The following is a 23,169-nucleotide window of genomic DNA, read 5'->3' on the forward strand; positions in this document are numbered from 1 at the left end:
AGCTCCTCTAGTTCCTGCCAATTGCTGGCTGGTGGTTGGCATTTGCTCTGCAGGCCTGGATACTCCTGCTTGTAGGCCGGAAATTTGTGCAAAGCTGGTTAGCAAGGCCTGGGCTCCGGGGAGGCAAGCTTTGTGAGAGTTGGCAGGGAGGGTGGGCGAGCCAGGATAGGCGGCCGCCCCTGGGGAAAGGAGCACGCCTTTAGAAAAGGAAGTCTGTTTGGAGGCGATGAATAGACACTGGTCATTTTAAAGGCTTCGGCTGTGGGTTGTGATTGTCTCTAGATATGGAGGTGTGTAATCTTGGAGTCTTAATTACCACAAACACTTGGATTCATTTCCAGGATGCCGGCGAGAGAAGCCTGGCAGGGAATACCCAGCCCTAAGTTGTAGACAGCCCTGTCTGCCTGTCTATCTGCCTCCCAGGTCCCCTATCCCTGCCCAAAAGACTTTGGGCCTGGGAGTGGGGAGGAAGGAGAGAGGCTGGAGAAAGAACCAAGATCTCAAGATAACATGCTGGGGTGCCCTAGTGGACAGGAGCTGGGAGCTGGGATCCTGTTCTGCAAGCCCAGGGTGCCTTGCTCACCTGTTGATAGAAGAGACGCTGGGCACTGTGTCATTGTCACAGATGCCCTCAGCCAGGAGCCGGTCCCGGATCTCCCAGGCGAACATAGTTGGGTTCTGTCGCTTGTATTCAGCAATCTTGTCCACCACTTTGGGCGTGGCTACTTTGGGCTTGGAGCCGCCAATCACTCCCGGCTTGATGCTGCCAGTCTCGTAGTACCTGCGCCGGGGAAGGCCGGCCGGAGTCAGCGAGAAGTAGCGGTGGCAGGGACAGGGGAGATGCAGGCTCTGGGGCCGCTGAGGCAGCCACGGGGGAAGGAAGAGGTCCAGCGTGGCTGAGCTGGCTTCCAGAGTGCGCTTGGCTAGGACAAGGGACCCAGCGGAGCATGAGGGGGAGGACAAGGAGGGCACTCCCTCCAGGGAGACAGCCATGCCTGGGGCTGCCGAGCATGCCAGTCGGAATAGGCGCCCCTAGGAGTGAAAGCCCGACCTTTCATTTAAGAGCAGGAGGAACAGCGTTTTCAGGCCTCTAGGCTAACCAGAACTGAGGCATCACCTCCAGCGCTTTCCCACTGAGCGCAGAGCCCTGGTAGGAACGAAGACCCTCCTTGCGCCTCCCCAGTGCTGATTTTTCTCCTCTTGGGGACCCGGTTTTGCCCCTCATACTATTCTTCCAATCCCCCAGTCCGAATTAATTCTGCTAGAAGAGGCGTTCCTCCTTTTCTGAAGTCGAGAATCAGGCTGCCTCCCCTCGGGGCCCCGGGAGCTGGGCAGGCGCTGGATGACCCTGCTCCACCCTCGCTCCTAAGGCAGCCGCCACCACCTGAGCGCCCTCTCCAAAAGGAGCAGCTCTCCAGATACCCCGGAGTCTGGCGTCTCCCTCTCCCGCTGGCGTCCTCGACTTTTAGTCAAGTCCTCGGGGACCCAGGGCCGGCAGGAGAAAGAGGCAGAGTGTCTCCCAAGGGCAGCTCCGAGGCCCTCACCTGCCCAGGATTTTGCTGACACAGCCATGGCTGACCCGTAGCTGCCGGGAGATGTCGCAGGGCCTCACACCCTGGTGGGCCAGCTCCACGATGCGCTGCCTCACCACATCGGGCAGGGGCCGGCCGTTCACAAACACACCCCCGAGCTGGTTCACACCCCCGTGCCCTGCTGGGGAGAGACAAGAAAAAAACACAACACCCCACACACAGCAGGGACCGGCCATTAGTCAAGGTCCGCGGCCCAGGACTTGCGAAGGAAGCAGGCAGGGTGGAGGGGCACGTTCCCGGAGTCGCGGGAGAATGATGGCCCTCAGACCACAACGCGGAGGATTGGGGATTGGAAGCCGCGGCAGGTAGAGATGAAGAAGGGCAGACGCTGGGCGGAGGGCTGGGAAATAACGTGGCTGTGAGACCAGTGCTAGGCAAGGGATAAAATGAGGGAAGGAATGGAGACGCAGGGCAAGAGAAAATAGAGAAGGGGGAAAAAAAACAGCAAAGGAGAAATTAATGCCAGCGGGAAAGAATGTAGGTGATGAAAAGAAGGGCCAGGCAGAGGACGGAACCTGCGCGGAGCGAGATCCCGCCTGAGCCGCACGCTAGAGGGAGTTGTCAGTGCGTGCTGGGCGCCGTTTGGAGGCGAGTAATTTTGGGGGGTATGGGTCTAAATGACTCTGTACATAAGGGCTCTGAACACAGAGAGGGATATCCCTAAGTCCCTGACACCCCCCCTTTTGCTCCCTATTTTCTTCCTTGTATTTATTTTTAATCGAATTGGAGTCTCTCCACCTCTTGCCCTATGTTTTTTTGTTCCATTTTTTGATCGAATTTTTCCTTTCTTTTATGTTTTCTATCTTCAGATATTTGGGGGTCCATATTTCCTCATCTCCCTAGTGTCTAAAGTTTAAAGAAAGCCAGGCGCAGGAGGGAAGACTGAAGAGGCAGGGGTCCGGAGTCTAGAGACCGGGAGGCAGCGGTGAGCAGCGCGTCGCCAGTAGCAGCCGGAGAATGCAGGCTGCTCGGGCTCGCCAGCCTGCCGCGCTGCGCCAGGCTTGCGGTCCACCGCCTCACCCAGGTCGCCTGGTGCACGTTGCCCAGGCGGGCTGAGGGCTCATGGGGCACCCTGTGCAGCCAGCCGGAGCCAGCTCTCGTCCCTCCGACCTCTTAAACCTTAGCAGCTGCCGAGAACACCGCGAAGCCAGGGTGTTTGCTTGCCTGGCCAAGAGAAGGGCGCTGGGTCGCCAGCCCAACTCCAGCTCGGGCTTCCAACCTCGGACCCCATATGGTCACCGGATGCCAGACCTGAGGGCGCTTCCCGGTGCCCCATTCTCCCTAGCCTAAAGCAGTATACAAATCCTGCACCCAGAGCGATCAATCCACAGCTGCAGTTTCTGAGCAATCCAAGCACAGAGACTTGTAGCGGCCGAATTGGGCCGGACCGGGCCGGCAACCTGCAGCCCCTGCCCTACTAGCCTTAGGCGACTTTCGGGGAAAGCGGGGACATCGGCGTCCTGCTCAATTCTTTTCTGTCCGTCCCCTTCTAGGGAACAGAGAGCAAAGGCAGACGAATCTCCTCTAATCTGGAGGCTGCGGGAGGCCGGAACCTCTTATTTTACCCCCATCTCCGTTAGTCTCCCTACTTGTAGCCCCACTCCTTACCCCTCCCTGCCCTCCAAACCCCAACCATCAATAATTTAGGCCCCGGGAGAACTCGCGTTACCGGTATGAAAAGGCGGCAGCTGCCGGCAGATTAAAGATGAATAATTCAGCCTCCTCGGGCTCCAGGCCCGGCCCCTCTAACCCAATCTAAGGGGTGGGGATGGAAGGCGGCATGGTGGGAGTCCAGGGCTGGGGGCCGGAGCGGGCGCTGAGTCGGGCCTGGAATGCGCCACTGCCGCCGGCGCCGATTCTGGCTGCGGTTGCTTGCGGACTAACCCGCCAGTCCGCCTCCCGCGCCGCGGTCTCTCCCTCTAACCACCTTCAGCTTGCCTTGCTGCCCTTAAGATTTCAAAGTGGCACCCAGTGGACGGTCGGGATTCGGCGAGTCCCCCGCGGAATCGGCCAGAGAGAAAAGAGAGAGCAGAGGCAGCGGAGCTGCGAGGCCGGCGGGCTGAGCGAAGACGGCGTATGGACCTGGTTCCACTCTCTCCGAAAAGGAGCTTGGATTTCTGCCTCTGCTCGCAGAGACTCGCGGCACCCCGAGGCCCCTGGCTCGGATTTCCTGTGCTTAGATATTATTCAGGAAAATATATTTTATCCCAAGAACATTTTTTAAAGTTCTCACTGTAACGCTAACTGTATGCTTAGAGAAAAACTCAGCTCTCCCTCCTCGGCTCTCTTGTCCGAAGCACAGATCCAAGTCAGCTCTAAAAAGTTTCCCTGTGAAAAGTTACAAATCATCCTTAATTATTAATCTACAGAGGAGGAGATTTTTTTTTAATCTGGAATCTGTTTATCTTTTAAAAAGCCTGAAAAAAAATGGTTTTCCAAGCTAAAGACATATGACATAAATTAGATAAATTCAAAATTTCATTAAAATATTTCTCTTTTCTTATGTTTTCATTTCTTTTATCCCCACCTCTTTTTTTTGTCACATCCTTTCTGTTTTATTTCTTTTCTTTCCTTCCCCTTGTTTTGATTTCTCTCCCCTTTCTCCCCAGCTTTGGCATTTGCCTCCCTTTTGTTCTCTCCCCCAATCCCTGCAATTTCCCCCTCTTTGCCTACCCCCTGGCCAGGTCTCTGGCTAAACTATCCTTATCAGGGGTTGGGAGGTGGGCAAGGAGCCTCCATAACTAGACGCAGAGCCTTGCTCTGCCCAGGGGCCACCTGGAAGTCTCTACTCCATCTCTCTCTGACTTCGATTTCTCCTTGGAACCCTTCTTTGTTTTTAGAGCATCTCCTGGGGAGAGGTGGGAAAAGATGACCACCACATCCTGCCAATCTCAGACGCCCAACTCAAGGAGCAGAGAAGGGAAAGGAGAGGAAAGGGAGATGAGAAAGAAAAGAAGAGAGAGAAAGTATTTCAAACCAGCCCACAAGGAGCCTTGGCTGGGCTGCAGGGCACCAAGATGCTGGGAGCTGAGGGTCAGAAGGGGGCACCCCACCCCCACCCTCTTCTGCCTGATTGTCCTGACACTGAAGGTGCTCACGCTCGGAATTTCCTCCTGGACAATCACCCTCTAAGTTCGAGAAAGGTAGCACTGAGGGGAGGGAGGAGGAGGCAAACAGAGGTGGGGGGAGAGAGAGAAAACAGAAAACACAGAACCCTGAAAACTGCCTGCCCATTAGTTCCCAAGCCCAGGGCAAGAGGGTGACTAGGGAGCGGGGTGACTGGAAACAGGGTAGGGGAAGTAGGGGGCTGTGGATCTCCGGCTTAAGAAGAAGGTGGAAGGAAGGAAGGCAGGTGATGGGCACCAGAGAAGGTAGGAAGGCAGGTAGAAGAAGTATGGGTGACAGAAAGCAGAAGGGAGAGAAACTGTAGGCTTTATAAACACTGGGAAGTGAGGGAAAGAGGAAGAACGAAAAGGGGGAACGGGAGGAGCCAGCGTGGCCTCCGAGGTGGGACTTGAGCACAGGGGCCAGGGCCGCGCCAGGACGGGACAGTGTTGGGATCGGGATCCGCGAGCTGGGACAGGAGCCGGGCGCCGGTACTCACGGTGCATCGCGGAGAAGGGGTCTGCTTTGCAGTGCATATCCATGGGGAGGCAGAGGAGCGGGAGCAGCGCGGCCGCCGCCGCCGTGTCGCCTCTCAAACTCAACTTCAGGACTTGAGGAGAAAAGGGAGGGACGGTGGGGGGGGGGGAGGTGAGCAGGCGCCCGGCTGCTGCGGGGTGCACAGGGGCGGGGGCGCCGCGCTCCCCGCGGGGACTCCTCCCCAGCCGGCTGGAGCTTGCAACCGCAGCGGCCGCAACTTCCCACCGTCGGGGCTCGGAGCTGGGCGGTCAGCAGAACGGCCCCGAGGCGGCGGGCCGGGCCGCAGGGATCTGGGGGCGCATGGCGCTCGCGGCCGCTGCGGCCAGGGCTGAGGCTGGGAGGGATAGGCGGCTCTCTCAGGTCCCCTGGAACCTGGTCATCGGAGAGGCGGCGGTCAGAGAGGGCGAGGAGCTGGGGCGGCCCGAGGGCGCCAGGCGGGAAGCCGGGTCGCACCGAGTGCGGGTGAGTTGGCGAAGTTGGCAGAGAAGTAGCAATCCTTGGGATGTCCGAGCGGGCGCCTTCAAGAGGAAAGAGCGCGAGCCGGGCCCCCGCCCCCGGAAAAGGCAGGCGCACGCCGCCTCGGCCGAAGGGCCGGGAGGGAGGGAGGGAGCCGAGCGGCGCCGGCAGCACTGGGCTGGCCCCAGGTGGGTTGCGGCTGCGAGAAGACTCGGCCGGAGACTGGAGCCTCGGCTCCCGGTGTGTGTCTCTCTAAAAGCTGCAAAGCCCCCTCCAGACCCCCTCCCCCTCCCCGCGCTGGGAGATGGATGACTTGTCAGACAAAGGCAATAGATTCCACCACTCTGTGATTCGCCAGCGCCGGAGCCCCGAGCTTCGGCGAGGAGGGCCCCGCGCCTGTCACTCCGGTGCCGGTGAGGGGAGGGCAGGGGAGGGGGGAAAGGGAGGGAGGAGGGAGCAGCGAGAGAAGGAAGAGGGAGGGAGGGGAGCGGGCCAAGGGGAAGGGAAGGGGAGCTCGGGATTAAAACTACACTGAGAAACGAAACTCGCCGATAAGATAAACGTTAGATAAGGATAAAGAGCGGCCAGTCTAATGAATATTCAGGCAACGACTGAAGGCCGCGGAGCGCACCGCGCTTAGAAGCCTGGCTCGCAGTCTCAACTCACCCAGCCCTGCCATCCACCGGCCAGTGCCTGCATGGGCGAAGCCGCCCCAAGCCGGGTCCGCATCCCTAGTCTTAACGCGCCCCCCCTCCCCGCACTCTCCTCTCTGAGTTACCTTCCGTTCCTTCCTGGTTCTTCCTTCCTCTCTCTGGTCCTTCCCTTTCGCCTTTCCCTCCTGAGGTACCTCACAACCCACGCACCCCCAATTCTCATTCCGGGGCAAAGTGCCTGGCAGTTAATCCTCTCTTGTCCCACGCGCGACTGCGCGTAGGGCTTCTCTCGTCCCCTTGTCCATTAAGGCCTGGGCAGCCCAGAACTCTCGGTTTCGAATCAAGCTAGAGACCTCAGACCAGGACCCACCTGCCTCAGTGGGACCCAATGTGGGAGAGCACGGGGACTTGGCTCCTGGACCCTGGGGTAGCCGGGGAGGCGGACATGGGGAGGGAGACCATGTAGAGCGGCTGGTTGCTGGCGGCAGAGAACGCCGGAGACCAAGGGTGGCTCTCCCCGGCTGGGAAGAAGAGGCTTGGAACGAGGCTGAGCGCCGCCCGCTGCCAGCTCGTCTGATCCCAAGCTAGCGCAAGGGGCGCAGTGCGCTCGGCCCGGCCCCGCTCCTGCCGGAGCCACCGGCCCAGCCTCCGCAGCCTTCGTCCGCACTCAATCCTTCTCTCGCTTGGGTCTCCTCGCACGCACCAGGCAAGAGAAGCCCTTTGTCTCCTAACTGGTTAAGTACAGAATATCCGGGAGATCTTTATGAAATATTTTCTCTTGTCTCATAAATCATCTTGGCACTTCAGCTGATGTTTTAACTCTCTCTCTCTCTTTCCTTCGCTCCCTCCCCCCGCTCCCCGCTTCCCTAGGTCTGCGAAAGGGCGGCTCAGGGAAGCCAGCGCTGCGCTCCTGCTGCCCGGACTCCAGGCGCCTCTGGTCCCTGCCCGCACACCCTAGCGCCCGCGGTAGCGCAGAGGACTCGCGCCGCTGTCCCGCTGGCCGGAGCCCAGGCCGCAGCTAGGATGGAGGCCGCACCCGCCGGGCTCAGCCAGGAGGAGCCTCCTACTGGGTCTCTTGTACTAACGTTTTCAGGGTGCCCTTAATCCTTGGGCGGGGCTAGCACCAGGCTCAACCCGACTAGATTCTGAGTTTCCCACTCCTTAGGGAGTTGGTTCTGCTGAGGTCCTAGCATTTGCCCTATTTCCTGGAACCTCCTGAGCCCGATCTGCTTAATTCGCCTGCAGAGTAATTTTTAGGGGGGAAAATAATCCTCCCCCCGCCCGCTCCCTCCCTCGCAGCCTCCACCCCTACTTCCCTTGGGCGGCCAAGCTGGTTCCCTTAGGCGGGAGGTTGAAGGCGCAGGGTCCAGCCCCGAAGGTCAGTCTCTTCCTCTCGAGACCTGCAGATGGCGCTCCCGGGTTTGCTTTGGCCTCACAACCCCACGAACACGCACTAAACTTCGTGTGGGAAGTGAAAGACGAAAACAGAGTTGGCACAGCCCAAAGGGAAAGGCTTCCAGGCCTGGGAGTAGAGGGATCTCAGGTGCTATTAGCTGGTATAGCCTTGGGCTTTCTTCAGGGAGGTAATTAACCCAGAATTGGGGTTGGAGGAGGCAACAAGGAAAGGTTCTTATTGAAAGCTCAGAACTCAAGGAGCTCTTTGCCTCCTGTCTTCCTATGTTGGTTCAGAAAGTTAAGTTTTGTAGAGTCTGAACTACTGGAGGAGCAAGACTGTGAGCAGAACCCCCTCCACACATAGACTCATAGATTTTTCTAGAACCAGCTGGACATATCCTTATGTTACACATATGATGATGTGTGGGTGCAGACAACAGGCATTTGCAAAGAGACATTTTCACCTTTTGTAAAGAAGAAGACTTAATGCACAATGTATTCTGGAAGTTATACTCACACACCTATCCTTCTCATGTACCTCCTGAGAAGTACAGACCTTTCTATGACAGTTCAGTTCCCAGGTAGCCCCTAAGATTCTAGACCCCTCCCCCCAGTTTCCCCAGCACTGCACTAGCTGGACACTCATCCTCCCACCAGGCCAGTCCCTGGCAGCTTCTCCTTAGCTCCAGCCCCTTCCCGGGTCTAGAAAGTCGAAGAGCCCTGCTCCCTGGTGAACTGAAACCCTTTCAACCAAGGCTCTGCCTTCTCCTAGGGCTCCAGGCTGAAGAGCTGGCCTACAGATCTCTTTTCTCTAGGCACTGGCCTCTCCCTCTGAAGCTCCATTTCCTGTTCTTCCCTTTCTTTTTCTATAGAGCCTGGTAGAGGAGAAAAAAAAAAAAACAAGAAAGGGGGGAAAAAGGGAAGAAGAAAGAGGAAGAGAAAGAGAAAGAAAATAACCCAACCCCAAACACAACCCGGGCTGCGACCTGTCAGGGTTCGTTGCTTTTCCCGTCTGCCTCTAAATGAACCTTTTCTCTCTTGGTGTTTTCAAAGCGGCCCTTCCACCCCCCAACCTAGGGGCATTTACACTTCAAACAAGGCACCCGCCTCCCTGCGGAAATTTAAAGGCAAATAAACTTTTGGGGAGTTGCTCTGATACCCATCTCGGGATTTGCTTCATTAGCCGCCTCTGTGCATCTGATCTGCCCAATAAATCTTCCCTGTGAATCTTGGTTCCTTTGCCTTCTCTTCTCCCTTCCCTGCCAGGCATGCCTGGCGCCCAGTGCCCCCACCCTTGCCTCTTTCCTCAAGTGGAGCTGCACCCGCCTGGGTCTCCGGTTGTCTGGAGCCTACTCTTGCCAGGGTGTAGGTGTCCAGGAGGCAGTAGTCCCCGTTGAGATCTCTCCTCTCCCACAGCGTACACATGCACAGGCCCCCAAGCCAAACCCAGCGCGACTAGCACTCCAAACTCCCAAATGCGTTTCTGGACATACTGTACATGAAGCGAAGGGCTCCTGTAAACCATGTCCGCTGCCCCCAGTTACACTCGCTCCTTTCGCAATCCTTCTGCTCGTTTTCGGGTTTCCCAGTCCCCGGCCCAGGGCTTTCCTCCCAGGAGAGGAAAGGCAGAGGCGTGGCTGCCTGCCCTCCGCAGTCAGGGCCCTGACCCACGGCCCAGGCGCTGGACTTCGAGCAGTTTGGGATGGCAGCTGGGCCGCAGGGGGCCTGGTGGAGAGAGAGGGGGCGCAGAAGCCCCCCAGCCGCGCCCCGCCCCCGTGGCCTGGGCCTGCCTTTCTCCTTCCACTTCTGACACCTCCTGGGGAGCGGCGAGGGGAGCTACGGCCGGGGCTCTCAGGGAGGGGATTAGAAATTCCGAAATTAAATGTATCTCCCTAGGAAATGCTCCCCACAGCGCAGACCAAATTAAACGCATTAAAGTTCAGGAGGGAAAAAAAGCTGTTTAGAACCGACGGGGGAAAAACTAGTCCGAAGGGAAGAGAAGCAGAAACGGAGGAGGGAACAGAAGCGGGTAGCGCAGTGCAGCCGCTGCGCAGCGGATCTCCTTTTCTGAATTATTCCCAGTTTTGGAAGTCACCACCACCACCACCATCAACAATAACAACAAGAAAGAAAAAAAAGAAAAGAAAAAAAAGAAAGAAAGGGAAAAAAGTTCGTTTAACAATCCAAGTCTGGGATGGCCACGGCCCACTCTCCCCCAGGGTCCCGGCGCACCCCGGGACGCACACTCAGAAATCAGATTCCGGGCAGCGGGCGCACACACCCGGCCCCCTCTCCAGCTCGGCCTGGCCGGCTCCTGCCTGGCCCCTTCCCCTCCTCCTCCCCGTTCTCTCCCCGCCCCTCCCCCTTCCCAGCCCTCTGGTCACGTTGGAGGATGGGTTTTTTTTTTTTTTTTTTTTTGGAAGAGCTTCTGGTACAATATTAGAGCCATGGGCTGCAATTTCACACTCCACGGCACATTCCCCCTAAAGCTACTTTCTTTTTTTTTTTTTCATCTAAGACCCCCTAATTTCTGTTTCCTCGCTCCCTCCCTTGCTCCCTCCCTCTCTCCCTCCCTCCTGCTCTTACTCTTCTTTTCCCGCTTTTGTTTCCAATATTTGGGCTCCCTAAGTGAAGCCTGGGGGGCCTGACTCCAGGCAGGCCCCTCCTGCTTGGTCTGTTGGTCCTGTGGCGGCCAGCCGCACGTGCTGCGCCTTTATCCTCCCCGGCCCCTCCCCCTTTAGCCCAGCTAGTTGGCACTAGAGGTCCAAGCGACATGCCCAGCCCTTCGCAGCCGCTTTGAGGGGGAAATGACAATACTAGCCACTTGGCCACCAAAGCGGGCGGCCCCTTAGAGGCACGGGACCTGCCAGGTAACTTCTGCTGATGGGCCACCCAACTCAGGAGCCAAAAGAATAGTCAAGCCAGGAGAAATTGGGCCAGCAGGTCTATAGGGTAGGAACAGAGGGCTCTGTCCAACAGAGAACCACCTAGAGGGAGATTGTGGGTGGGGTGGGGGGGGTGGAGAGGACAAGAGGCCCAGTGAGGCCCTGGTCAGACCTGGACACAGCCAGCCCTCCCCCCACACACACTCATGGACTTCTGCATAGTTAAAGAGACCACTCATCCCACAGCCCACAGTAAGGAACAGCAGCTACCCACCTCCAGCACAGTCGCTTTGCCTCCTTGGGCCTCAGTTTTTCTGCCTGTAAAATAGGGATAACTTCACCTGTTTTGCCTACTCCGTGGAGCTAGCCAATAGGAAAGCACTTTGAAAATGAAACATTTCCGCTGTAGATGAAAGAAGTGCCTAGTTTTCTGAACCCTTAACGTTCCACAAAGAGGGAAGGGAGGGATCTGGGCACTTAGGCAGGGCAGGGGATGGTATTTTCCATCCAACTTTTATCCTATAAAGGGTAGCTAGAAGATTCCTCACTACCTTCTTTCCTGTGTTCCTCCCTTTCAGGATTTTTTTCCCCACTGACTATTCCACACCTCATCCATGTTTATCACTCTACTCTCGATCTTTTCTGCCACTCCTCCATTAGCACTTCTTCCTGTACCCTGGCCCCACTGCACCAGCGCAGCTGCTAGAGGATCAGTTAAATCTCCCCCCACCCCATACACACACACCAACAGCCGGGTTAATTGTGGCCTGGGGCACGGTCCCCTTCCGGACAGTCTGTCAAAACCGTTGGGAGAAGCTGGCCCGTTGGCGGAGACTTGGGGAAGGAAATCCTGTCCAGTTCGCTTCCAAACAAAGAAAGTTGGTCTTCCCAGGACCTGCAGTCAACCTGCTAAAGCCAGGGCGGAGATGAGATGGTGGGGGAGAGGCCTGGCCAAGGGGAGGCGGGGAAGGGAGAAGAGGGGCGGGGAAGAAAAGGACGCGAAAGGGGTGCTGAGGGAATGGAGAAGGCACCTGTCTCTGGAAGGCCTGCAGAGGCAGGTTTTGGGCGAAGCTGCGTTTTCCACCCGTCCAAATGCCCCTCCCTTCCTCCCCAAGCTAAGGTGAGAGAGTCTGAGTGAGGCTGAGTGTCTGTGGCAAAGTAATGATTAACCCTTTTCTCAGCCAGACCCTGAGCCCATAGCCTGACCCGGCTTTGGTGGAGGGAGACAGTGCCTGTGGGCCCTGGATGTCCCTGGCACTACCTGCCACGGCCACTGCGACGAAGGGAGCTGCGGAGGAAGGGGGCAGGCAGTAGCAAGTGGCAGCTGAAAGGGAACGGAGTACTGGGCAGGGGGAAGGCAACTCCAGGTGCCAGGCGGACCAGGGAGAGCGAAATAGCCACAGCCAGTGTACAAGGAAAGGAAGGGGCCAAATGCGGGCGAGAGCGCGCGGCACGGAGCACTGAGGATCAGCTGGAGAGGGGCGGGAGAAGCCCGGCGGGCTGAGTTGTCCCAGAGTTGCAAGCAAACACCAAATCTACTCTCGGATCCATCCGCGGCGCCCGCCCTCCCTTCCTCCTCTGCCAGCAGCTGTGTGGATGTGAGGAGCAGGCGGAGAACGCGCCAGAACCGGGAGCGGGTAAGGCAGGGGAGACCCGCCAGAGACCCAGGGAATTGAAGGGCCGGGCTGCCCAGGCGGGGACGGGCTGCTTGGCCCCGCTAAGTGGCTGCAGACAAAGGACCGGAGCGGAGGGGAGAGGGGAACACGGAGGAGAGATGGACTGGTGAGACAGAGAGACCAAAGAGAACCGGGTTCTCAGGGGACCGGGCGAGGTTGGTCTAGTCCTGCCGCCTCTGCCCACTTCAGCCTGGAGCCGGACGTCCCGGGGCCTCACTCCCGCTTGGGCTCCTGGCCGGCGGGTCTGTGGCCTCGGGTCGGGCAGGCCGTGTTGCTGTGGCTCTGGGGGCCCTGTAAGTGTGGGTGTGAGTGTGTGCTGCGTGTGTATATGCGCGCGCCAGATTAGGCAGGCGGGGGAAAGTTGGGGAGGGGAGGGCATTCGCTGTCGGGTTAGACCCTTGCCCTGGCGGCTGCTCGCGGTCCAGAGCCGTCCACTTCACCCCCGAACTTGAGACCAAAGGGCAGAACTGAATCCTTCAGGAGTCAGGGCACGGGCTCTTTCTGGAAAAAGTACTTTGCTTTGAGACTTTAAGGGTTACCCGCATCTAGGAATATTTCTTAACTTTCGGTAACTGTTCCTGGAGGGGAAAAGATGCAAAGTAAATCTCGGACAGAAAAAAGCTCGGGTCCCAATTGTTGGCTCTGCCATGTCTGGACAGGCGGGGAGGTCTGGACCCGTAGCTAACGAATGTGTTGAAGAAACTGACTAATGGAGGGAGGAAGCCTCTTTGAATTTCTAAATCAATTAAGGAGAATTCCTGATGTGTCTCCTTGGGGGCTGAATGTCTCTTGGTGAGATCTTGTGAGTGTGCGTTTGAGTAAGAGTGTGTAAAGGTGTGTGTCAGGGGGGTGGAGAAGGGACACAAACAGATGTGTCCCAGGCGGGGCTGAGCTAGGACCTCTGGACCCATATCCAGCACCTCCCCCTCCTCTCGCTGCCCTCAGCTGAGGCTGCTCTGAGGCCAAGGCCTCCGCAGCCTCTTCCAGCGGGGCCGCCAATCAATCCTGCAGGTCAACACAGCAATTAATAACGGGGTGAGGAGGCCTGGTAAAAGAGGGCGGGGAGGCATCGGGCTGTGTCTCCCCCAGGCTCTGCAGGCCTTGCTGCAGGACCAGGGAGTAGGAGGGGTCTCCGAGGGCAGCAAAAACCCCGGGGAACTCAGTGTGGGCCAGGGAGTGGACCCAGGGCCCGAGGAGGGAGAGACAGAGGACCAGCGACAAGGAGCCTAAGAACCAGCTGGTGCTAGCCAGAGGAGTAAAAGGGAGGACATCAAATTAAGGTCTTGTTTTTATGGCTCTGGGGGTATAGGTGGCGATAGCCAAAGACCACAGTGACCTAGTTCCCGATTCTCTCCCCCACCTTCCCTCGACTTTTCCTGATGGTTTTCGCTGCTCCCGAGCAGGCTCAGCGACACTAAATAAAACCCGCATCCTTCGCAAACCCGGCTGCAGCGGTTGCGCCAGGGCGTCTTCCAGGCACGCTCGCTCGCGCGTGGGTGTCATTGTCATTTTGAACTAGCCGGATGGGGCCAAAAGGGGCGTGGGGGCCGTGTGGGGGATGCGGGCACCCTGGGGAGCTTTGCCGGGGCCAGACAAGTGTCAGGTAGAGGTGAGGGCAGAGGAGCCCGAGGGGGCAGTGAAAAGAGAAAGAGCGAAGGCGGCTCGGAGGCGGAAGACTGCAGAGCTCGGAGCTGCCGCCTTGAAGGAAACAGTGGTTTTCTTCTGTTAGAAACAGCCCTGCCTCCTTCTTAGTTCCGCAGCTCCTCCCCATCCTTCACCCAATCTCGGCTGGCGTGAGTGCGATCCCCGCACCGGCATAAGCGGGGAAAAAGAGGGAAAGGAAAGAGTGCGGCGTGCAGCTTGTCTTCTCGGCCGCTCTGCCCTGCGCGCCGGGAGAGCAGCTACTGGGTAAGCGCCCTGGTTCATTCTGGAGTGGCCCGAGTGCCAGGAAACTTGGAATGGGAGCCCTGACAGACGGTCAAGGATGCTCCCCACTGCTCTGCTTTCTCCTTCCTGAAGCCCTGGGGAGAAGGCCTGGCTTCCTCTTCTGGGAGACTTGCGGGGACGTCAGGCCTGCAAGGCAGGGAAAGCCACCTTCCAAGAGGGAAAATGGAAAAGTGGGAGTGTCGGGAGCCTGAGCAGGCAGGACAGGGAAAGAAAAAGGAGTGGGGGCAGGAGATGGCAGGAGGCAAAATAAATTCAGACAGAGTGAGGGAGAAAGAAGCCCTGTGCTGAAGAGGAAGAAAGGGGGAGAGAGGTTCCCAGGAATACCCAGTCATTAGATCTGTCCTTGGGCTGCATATTTATACGGTCGAGGGGGTGCACAGATGGGCTCTCAATTGAATTCCATCTTCAACACCATCAGAGATTGATTTTGTACTCGCTTTTAATTTTGCCATAATTAATTAGATCATTACAACTGTTTGCTATTGATCTCCCTACTTAAACCTCTCGTGCGGAGGGGTGGCCCAGAGCCCTAAAAGCCCAGGAGGCCACAGTTGACACTCTTGGGGGCCCAGGTTCCCCAGAGGGATTGAGGCCCCCAATGGGAATGGAGGTAGCCCAGGGACTGGGCCAAGATTCTAAAGGAAGGGCAGTGCTGAGGGTGGAAACTGGATTATCAACCGAAAGAACTAGAACCTGAGTAGGTGGAGTGTGGGAGAGGGAAGGGAGGAAGGAGATTTGGGGGAAAGGAGGAGTGTGGCATAAAGGGCCTGAAGTTAGTCCTTGATCTCTGTGGAATTATTTGGAAAACTCTTGGAAACCTGATTCAAACTTCTCCCTTCCCACCAAGCCCAAACTAAACTTGGGTCCCTAGCTCCCCACCCCTGTGCTATTGCCTGGCACCTAGTGGGCTGACAGAGTTGAACTGGCAGACCTGGAGAAGAGGAGAAGAAAGGGCAAAGGTTGCTGCTCTCTTCTCCCTTAGTTTTTTGGGTAAGCAGCTTCAGATTCTTTGCTCAGACTGGGGCCCCTGGGGCCTACCATCCCTCCCCATGCCCCAGGCCTTTCTTGAATTGTTTAGTTTAGGGCAGAGCCTTCTCCTCGCGTGTTAGGCACATATATCTACACCAACACTTACACTTTAGCTCCTACTCAAATACGCAAGATCTTCACATATGTGCACACAGACATGTGCACGCACACAGCATGTCCTCACCAACTAGCACACATGCACACACACCCACATGCCATTTCCAGTAGAAACTAAGGCCTTCCCAGTGCTTCTAACTTGAAGGAAGTTGTACAGAATATTTATACTGTGTGTGAACATCATGCTTTGGGGATTCTGGAAGCCTGAGGGAAAGTGGAAAGGTAAAGTCCTAAATGCACAACAAAAGGGAAAAGCCAGGTTCTGCAAAGAGACCAAGAGAAGTTGTAAAACTCACATTTTCTGGGTAGAAAGTTTTTAGTAGATTTAGAGGACACTGGGAGGGAAGGCCCAGGAGGCCCAGTGGTGGGAAGAGGCCGCAGAGCCCAGTCCCCAGTCGTTACAATGGCCCTACCAAGCAAGCACAAGAGAAAAAAAAGGAGTGGAGTCCGCCCTTGGCTTGGCAGCCCCCATCCTTCTCAGTCATCCCCCTTGCCTGTGGCGCTGGCGATCGCTCCCGGCTCTCACCTGCCCGGCCCACGCGCTGTTCCATGCTCTTCTGCCCTCCGCTGCCGTCTGGGCCAGGGTCTCACTTCTCGGTTCCACCGCTGCCCGACAGCGCGTCTCGCCTTTGCCGCCACCGCCGCCGCCGCCGCCGCCGCCCAGAGATCTGCGCGCAGCCACCCAAGACCGAGCGGCTCAGATAACCCAGGCTGCCCGCCGCTTTGGCTGTGCGCTCCGCGCCCGCGCTCACACACCCGGTCGCGCCGAAACACAGTCACGCGCGGGGGAGCCTTCAGCTCTCCGCTGGCGCACACGCGCGCACACGCCCCCAGGCCCTGAGCCAGCAGCAGGCAAGCGACACCCGCGCTACCAGAGGCACCCAAAGACCGAATCCCCAGCCTAGACGATGGCACACCCTCTCACCCCACCCCCTCTTCTTCATTGTCACACACTCCCTGTCAGTCTACAAGCTCGAGTGCAGGGGCGTCTTCACCCTCATGCACTCTCAACTTTGTACCGTTTTCCTTCCCCTGAGACTCACAGAGCTTCCCCCATTATACATTCCCCATAATCATGCTCCGCAGCCTGCCTCAGTTTCCAAGATCCCTTCCTACTATTCCAACTTTCTTGGTTTGCACAGTTGCTCCCTGGATGTCCCTGTCACTAATACATTTCAGAACTGCTCACCCAGACACTCTCCTCCTCCGGATTAAAAAAAAAAACCCTCAGAAAAGGAAAAATCCTTGCTTTCTTGCCTTAAGAATGTGATGAGGGCCCCAGGGAAAGGGAGAATGACCAGACCCCTCCCAAACTCCTGCCTCATTCAGATGACCACCCACTTGAGCCACACCATTCCACAATATTCTGGTCCTTTCACCCCAAGTCTCTTGGACCCTCAGACTCACACCCTGTCCAGGTACACTCGTATTCTTTCATTCCTAATTGAAAGTTCATTTTAGCTTTGTCCCACATTATGCCCTTTCATTCTAGAGTTTACACCTCTCACACCTCTGTCACAAATTCTCCCTCAAATGCACCCTCTTGTATTCCTACTACTTACACACTCACCTTTTAAGCCCTATTGCACCCACGCCCACCCCCCCATGAACCCATTTCTCATTTGCCCTACTTTATACCCCCTCCTGTTCGTCCTGGGCCTCCCACTGTCACACAGCCTTGCTCACACATGCTGGGTAACACTTAGAGGCTGTCAAGAAAAGTGCTGGGTAAGCCTCAGTGTATAGGCAGGGAATTGTGGCTGGTCCCAGCTCCATCTTGTGCACACACACTTCTAAGCCTCAGGCAAGGGCAGGGCCCAGGTCCACTGGGCCCACTGAATCCACTTAGGTTGGGAACTGGAAGTTCTTCATTGGGAGTCCCATCTACTTATGCTGAAGTTCTTCTAGAAAGGTTGTGCAGCTAGGGACAGGAAGCTGGAGAGGCACCGGAGCCCAGAGGCAACCCCTAAGTCATGGTTCCTCAACTTAAAATTTAAAAATCTTCCTACAGGCATGTGAATTTCTACCCTTTCAGACAAAGCATGACCAAATTATCATCTTGTGATTTAAAACATCAGACTTTGCCAGTGTCTTTTTCTTTCTTTAATCAAACTGATTTTCTGATCTAAGAGCACAAAAACTTAAAAGCACTCTCATGTGGTTACTCCATTACACACACGTGTGATGTTCACACACATAGTTAGCCTCTTGGTCACCTCCTCAGAACCGCACCCAGTCACATACAAGGGCCATGACCCACTGAGTCACTCCTTCACTGCACAGCTCTTTGTGCCTTTGTTACCTCTTCTCTAAAATAGTGGTAATAATCCTTGCCCTTCTCACAGGTTCCTCACAAGATAACTATGTGACAGTGATTTGTAAAATGTGAAGTGTGATCACAGACACATTCCTTACTCTTGCTCCTGTATTATCAGAGACAGGAACCGAGACCCAAAGTTCCTGACACGCATAGCAGGGAGGCAATCACTGGGGAACTGGGTGTTTTGAACTGGGAACATACATGCGCAGCTCACTGTCCCTGCCCACTCCTGAGCCAGCTCCGCAGTTACCTGAACACAGGACCCAGGGTTGGGGTAGTGCCAAGGCTGGGGCCTAGCCTTAGGGGAAAGTAGCTGAGGCCATTGTGCTAAGCAGCCTGTCGCATACCAAAGGGACCAAGAGGAGGAAGGAGATATCTTAGCTCTTGGGTCTGATACTCTTGGAGCCTTGGAGACTCCAGAAGCCTGCAAAGTGATGCCAGTCAAAGGGCTCCACACCTCAGCCTTCCTCCAGCCTCCTCCCTCAGGCTCTGCTTCTTTGTCCTCAGCTCTCACCCCTGTCCCACATTGTTTCTCAGGCCCTTTTGCTCATTGCTCGCCCCATTGATTGAAAGTCTCTCTCAGGTTCTCCAAGGAGTCTCAGAAAAAATGATCAGCCAGCCTATTGATTCTTCATTAGAATTACATTTTCACGTGTGCTAAATTGGTTTTAAAAGCTTTTTCTGTTGTTATTGTCTTGTCAGACCCTGAGGTCCAGGGCAAACCAAGTTTAACGTTGTGGCTTCTTAGGGGAAAAAAAAATCACCGGAGCAAGGTCTGTGATTACTTGCTTTCCTGCCTTATTGTTGTCATGATAACAATTGTGATTTGGTTTAAGTATCTTTAAGAAAGGGGCCCTGCAGGAGGCTGCTCAATTCAGGCTGGGGCTGGCTGGTGAGGTGGGTATATGTGGAGAGGGCTCTAAAACCCCTGGAGGAAGGACACCAGAGCAGTTTTTCTTTCCTTGAAAATTAAATTTAGCATTTGAACCCATCTTCATTGCTTCTGGGACAAGAGAAAAGGTGAAAGTTTTAAAAATCACTTTTATTTTCTCCCTTTACTTACAGATTGAATAGGAGAGAAATAGAAAACACAACTGCACTTATTCTCGCTCCCTCTCCTTTCCCCTAAATAGCTGAGGAGGAGATGTCAGCCTTTCACAAGGTGCTGAGGGAGAGGTTGCAGTCTCCGGCTTTGTAGCAGGATAGAAGCCCAGTCACAACGACACTTTCAATCATTACACTCTGCACTGGGGGAGAAATAAACCCAAATGAAGGGGGGAAAGCGGGAAGAGAGAGGTAGAGACTCCCATAGAGAAAAGGGGTGGGACTCAGATGAGAAAGAGAGAAAGAGAAAAACTACTACAAGGGACAATGTGAGAAGCAGAGGACAGAGAAGAATGAAAGGAAGGGAGACAGAATAAAGAAGGAAAGAAGGGCGAAAGAAGAGAGACTGGGAAAAGGAAACGTATAGAGGAAGGGAAAGAGGAAGAAAGAGAGGAAAAGAGACCAAGGCAGGCAGAGAAGCAAGCCCCAGGGGGCTGGCAGCCTTCAGTTCCTGGCCTGGCAGCGGGCAGGTGGTGCTGGGGAGTGGGCACTGGGCGGCGGTGGAGCCCCGGCAGGAGAGCCGAATGTCTTCGTGATGTGTTTATCCCCTAATCAGTTCATTAGTTATAAACAACATGACATTAGAAGTTAGGAGGCAGTTGATATTAATTTTTATTTAACTAGTTGATGTTTAATCCGTCACGCCAGGCTGGGTAGCAGCGAGAAAGATCTTCCTGACACAAAACCAGTTAGAACTTCATAAGGCGCAATCAGTGTCCGCGCGTTGAAACAAACAAGAGAGACAGAGACAGAGAGACAGGGAGAGACAGAGAGAGACAGAGGCAGCCCGCCAGAGATGGAGCCCGCGAGGCAGTCGGAGAGAGAGCTCACCCTGGGAGTGGGCTGGGGGAAAATAAGCTAGAAAAACTGCGAACGCAGAGGACGGCTTGGCGAGGGAATGGCAGCCCTGAACCCGAGCTCCGAGCCCAGCACGGCCCGACGGCAATAGTGAGGAGCAGAGGCGGGTACCCTGAGAAGGCCTGGTCCAGGCCGCAGCGGGGCTGTCGGCCAGGGCCCTGCCAAGCCTCCTGGCTGCAACCATTAGCGCATTCCGCCGTGGAACGCGTTGGGTGACCTGCAGCTTGGCTTACCGCCGGGGGTGCTGAAGTCCCAGGGAGGCAAGACCCTGACTTTCGGAAACTGCTCCTTCCCAGGTCTGGAGGCCGAAAACCGCCTCCCATTTTGCTCCAGGAAGAGCAAGCCGGCCAAGAGAGGGAAGGAGGAAAGACGAAGACTTTGTGCCCAGCGGCTCAAGTTTGACAAAGTTTGCAGCAATCACAAGCCAGAGCAGGGTGTGTGTGCTTGTGTTTTGGGGGTGATCGGCAATGGTGAAGGAGGAGGAAGTAAGGGACAGTCTGGGGGTCCTGCAAGTAGGAAAGACTTTCCCCCGAGTTTGCCAACGCCTCCACAAGCGTCCCGGCGTCCGGGGTTACGAGTAGGGACCAGGCTGTATTGGTCGCAGGCTCCTCGGCTGGCCGTGCCAGGCGGCGAGTCTGAGGTTCCTGGGGCTTGCCTGGGTTAGGCTCCCCCCTTAACCCCACCCCCAAGCACGAGAGCTCGGCTTTTTCCACCCTCACCCGGGGCACCGGCCTGGCACTGGCTTGGTCACGGCTTCCTGCGCCGGCACGGGGGGGCCGGAGCTGTAGTTTTCCGCCGTCGCGAAGGACACTGTTTGGAGGGGCAGAGGCATCCTCGCCCGGGCGTAGACTCAAGCCGAGCATCTCACCATTTGCATGTTAATCTGCCTCCACCGCGAAAAGGAAATCGCTGAAATTCCGAAGAAAATTGCCTCTCGCCAGCGGTTAATAGTTAACTCAGACGGGAAAGTTCCCAGGGAAAGGCGAAAGCCGGGGCGAGAGGCTCAGGGGAGGCGGCCTGGGAGGGCCGCGGCCGGGCCCCGGCCTCTCCCATCGCCCGGCGCCCTCAGCCCGCCCGGGCCCGGCCCGGCGCGCCTCCCCTCCTCGAGCGGTGCTTCCCCCACCCTGTAATTAGCATCGTTTAGTTCACGAAACCCTTCCTGGGAGAAATCTGTTCCCTCGTTCCGGGGCTCGGTTCAGCACCTGATTCTGCCGGGTGAGGCGAATAAATCACTACGGCGGCGGAGGCAGCGGGGGAGCCAGACCGAGCCCGCCGGACTGGGGCCACTAGGAGAACGAAAAAGTGAGAAAGAGGCGGTGGAGTCAGAAAAACGATACGGGGAGATGGCGCGACCCTAGCCCTGGGACAGCGAAGGGCCCTAGAAGGGAACCCCAAAGATAGAGAGGGACCCAGAAGCAGAGAAGAGGCCAAAATAGAAGAGGGAGATACAGGAAAAAGAAGAGAGGCAGAGAGAGAAAGAAAAGCGAACAAAAAGAAAAGGAAAATGAGGGAAAGAAGTTAGAGAAGAAAAAAGAGCGAGGAGGGTGATTAAGGAGGAGACAAAAGAATAAAGAAAATAAAACCAAAAGAGCAAACGCTTTTGTTTATCTACAAAAACTCCCCTGCGAGGCTCGGCAGTGAAAGCGCGCCCCGCGGCGGCCAGGGCTCGCGCGCAAGGGCCGCAGAACCGGGAGGCCGGGGCGGGAGCGCAGCCTGCGCGCTCGGGGCCCTAGGCTGGGTCGGGCGCAGGGCCGGACTCCAAGCTAAAGTCCCAGGGCAGGGGGCGCACAAGATTATCTACCCCTGTAAGGAATGGTGTGTATGTGTGGAGTGAAATTCTGGATTTGTGGCTGGAGAGGGCGTGGGTAGATAAAAGGCGCAAGGCTCTCTCTTGGGAGCGCCTTTGGTACCTGGGGCTTCCTTCCCTGGAGCGAAAGGAGGCGGGGACGCGGGGAGGGCAGGCTTCAGGCACCTCAGCACAGACCCCCCACCCCCACTTTCAGCGTCCAGGCAGCTTGGACTCCCCTCCTTTTTGAAGGGCCTGGAAGAACTCCCTCACTCCCTTTGCAGATGCCCAGCTTCCAGGTCCACGCGCCCGGCGAAAGCTTCGAGAAAAAAGTAACGCAGTGAGAACAGCGACCGTGTGCCAGAGGAGGGCGCATTTCCTGAACCGCCTCCCTGCGGCGACAGAGAGGATCGGCGCAGATTCCGCTCGCTCTAGGGGCCGGGCCCCGCACTGGGCTGCCCAGGCCCGAGACTTGGAAGAAGGAAAGGAAAGAAGAGAAAGAATCGCGGGAAGAGGTGGGGCGGTGCAGAAGAAAACCTGAGTGGGTTGAAAAATGGAAATGCTGGCCAGAGGGAAAGGAAGTTGCCAGGGTGAATGGGAGCATCTCCCCTTAGGTCTGAGGAGGTTTCTGCTCAGGCAGGGGTGGAAGCGCCTTCTCCCCGTCTCTCATTTTGAGCCCCTGTGCGCTGGCGCCCCCAGGACGCCAGGCTGGAGACTGAGCCCCCGGCAGGGTTGCTGTGTGCGTGTGGTACCCGCGGTGAGGAGAAAGCTTCCCCGCCCATCAGGCAGCCCCCGAGATGACTAATGCTTCCAAATTTCCCAACCTTGAGACTTCTAGGGCAATGCACAATCCATTCTGTTTCTGCCCCGCTCCTTCCCCTCCCTCCTGCCTTGTCCACTGGCCAGTTCAGCCACAGAATTGGACCAGAGGAGAGGGATGGGGAAAGACGTCCAGGAGAGAGGTGAGCAGCCGGGTCAATTCTTACTTGTGCAGGGAGGCAGGATGAAACTGATACCTAAATCAGAAATCTTTGGACTGAGGAAATTGGGAAGACACCGACCAAGCAGGGCAGCTCCAGTGGCACCAGTCACTCAATGAACCTGGGTCTGCTCTGTGATAGATTCTGGGGTTATAGAGGTAAATCAGGCACTGGCCTTGCTTTCAAGGAGGACATTACCTGGGGGCAAAAGGAGAGCTATAAACCAAGGAACTCTGTGAAGTATCACAATATGGGCTGGAAGGGTGACTGGAACATGGTGAAACACCGTCGAGGGAGTTAGAGAATGCTTCTTAAAGGGGACGGCGGTCTGGTAAGATAATTAATGTACACTAACTGCGGGGGATAGCTGGGTGACATAGTCCCAGGCAGAAGGAGATCAAGAGCAAAGGCACGGGGAGGGGGCGACAACCCACTTAGTTGGGGAACTGCAAAGGATTCTTTGAGGCCAAAAGGGGGACGGGGTGAGGCAAGGAAAATAAGGCTGGGAGGTGAGCAGGGCCTAGATCAAGGAGCACTTTTGCTAAGGAGTTTTGATTTGCTCCTTTAGGCCATGGGATACCACTGAGGATTTTAAATAGGTAAGATAAAATATCTGATTTGGAGGGAAAAGACCATTCTGGAGATGTGGATAGTGGGCTGGAGGTAGTAAGAACAGCAGAGATTTTGATAATAGTCTCAGCTAGAGAAGATGGAAGGTCTCAAAACAAA

General features: G+C 56.2%; 2 protein-coding genes and 1 long non-coding RNA gene across 15 annotated transcripts in view; 2 read left to right on the forward strand and 1 right to left on the reverse strand.

The window, feature by feature from the left end:
• The window catches only part of PAX2 (paired box 2), an 89,219-nt gene extending 72,639 nt beyond the window's left edge, over positions 1 to 16,580 (reverse strand). The window contains exons 1-5 of one of the 12 annotated variants that reach the window (XM_039871475.1): positions 15,919 to 16,578; positions 10,898 to 10,941; positions 5,197 to 5,307; positions 1,545 to 1,713; positions 584 to 781 (exon numbers count right to left, since the gene is read on the reverse strand). In XM_039871475.1, the coding sequence (XP_039727409.1) occupies positions 584 to 781; positions 1,545 to 1,713; positions 5,197 to 5,239 (410 nt within the window). In that variant the 5' untranslated portion in view covers positions 5,240 to 5,307; positions 10,898 to 10,941; positions 15,919 to 16,578. Of the gene's footprint in view, positions 1 to 583; positions 782 to 1,544; positions 1,714 to 5,196; positions 5,308 to 10,897; positions 10,942 to 11,368; positions 11,513 to 15,918 lie in introns of those variants that run through there. The other 11 variants (XM_039871474.1, XM_039871476.1, XM_039871477.1 and 8 more) reach the window with 11 other exon arrangements.
• LOC120609194 (uncharacterized) lies at positions 5,300 to 8,699 on the forward strand. Of its 2 annotated transcripts, none has more exons than XR_005654699.1 (2): positions 5,300 to 6,103; positions 7,214 to 8,699. XR_005654699.1 is itself a non-coding variant. In XM_039871482.1 (2 exons), exons 1-2 carry the CDS (start codon positions 5,535 to 5,537, stop codon positions 7,445 to 7,447), a joined length of 630 nt encoding a protein of 209 aa, XP_039727416.1. In that variant the 5' UTR covers positions 5,332 to 5,534; the 3' UTR covers positions 7,448 to 8,699. The 2 variants fall into 2 exon arrangements, 1 of the variants encoding a protein (XP_039727416.1); XM_039871482.1 differs by having other exon boundaries at positions 5,332 to 5,930.
• On the forward strand, positions 11,758 to 23,163 carry LOC120609195 (uncharacterized). Its single transcript, XR_005654700.1, has 4 exons — positions 11,758 to 12,260; positions 14,052 to 14,207; positions 19,971 to 21,489; positions 21,745 to 23,163. It is a non-coding gene; the product is annotated as an uncharacterized LOC120609195 (long non-coding RNA).
• Positions 23,164 to 23,169: the final 6 nt, after the last annotated feature.

The sequence above is a fragment of the Pteropus medius genome, unplaced genomic scaffold (genome assembly GCF_902729225.1).
Source record: "Pteropus medius unplaced genomic scaffold, Ma_sr-lr_union100, whole genome shotgun sequence".
Taxonomy (NCBI): Eukaryota; Metazoa; Chordata; class Mammalia; order Chiroptera; family Pteropodidae; genus Pteropus; species Pteropus medius.

Coding starts and splice junctions, on each gene's coding strand:
- LOC120609194 (XM_039871482.1), top strand. CDS start 5,535: ATGGCGCTCGCGGCCGCTGCGGCCAGGGCTGAGGCTGGGAGGGATAGG. Junction 5,931..7,213: donor GACTGGAGCCTCGGCTCCCG/GTGTGTGTCTCT, acceptor CCGCTTCCCTAG/GTCTGCGAAAGGGCGGCTCA.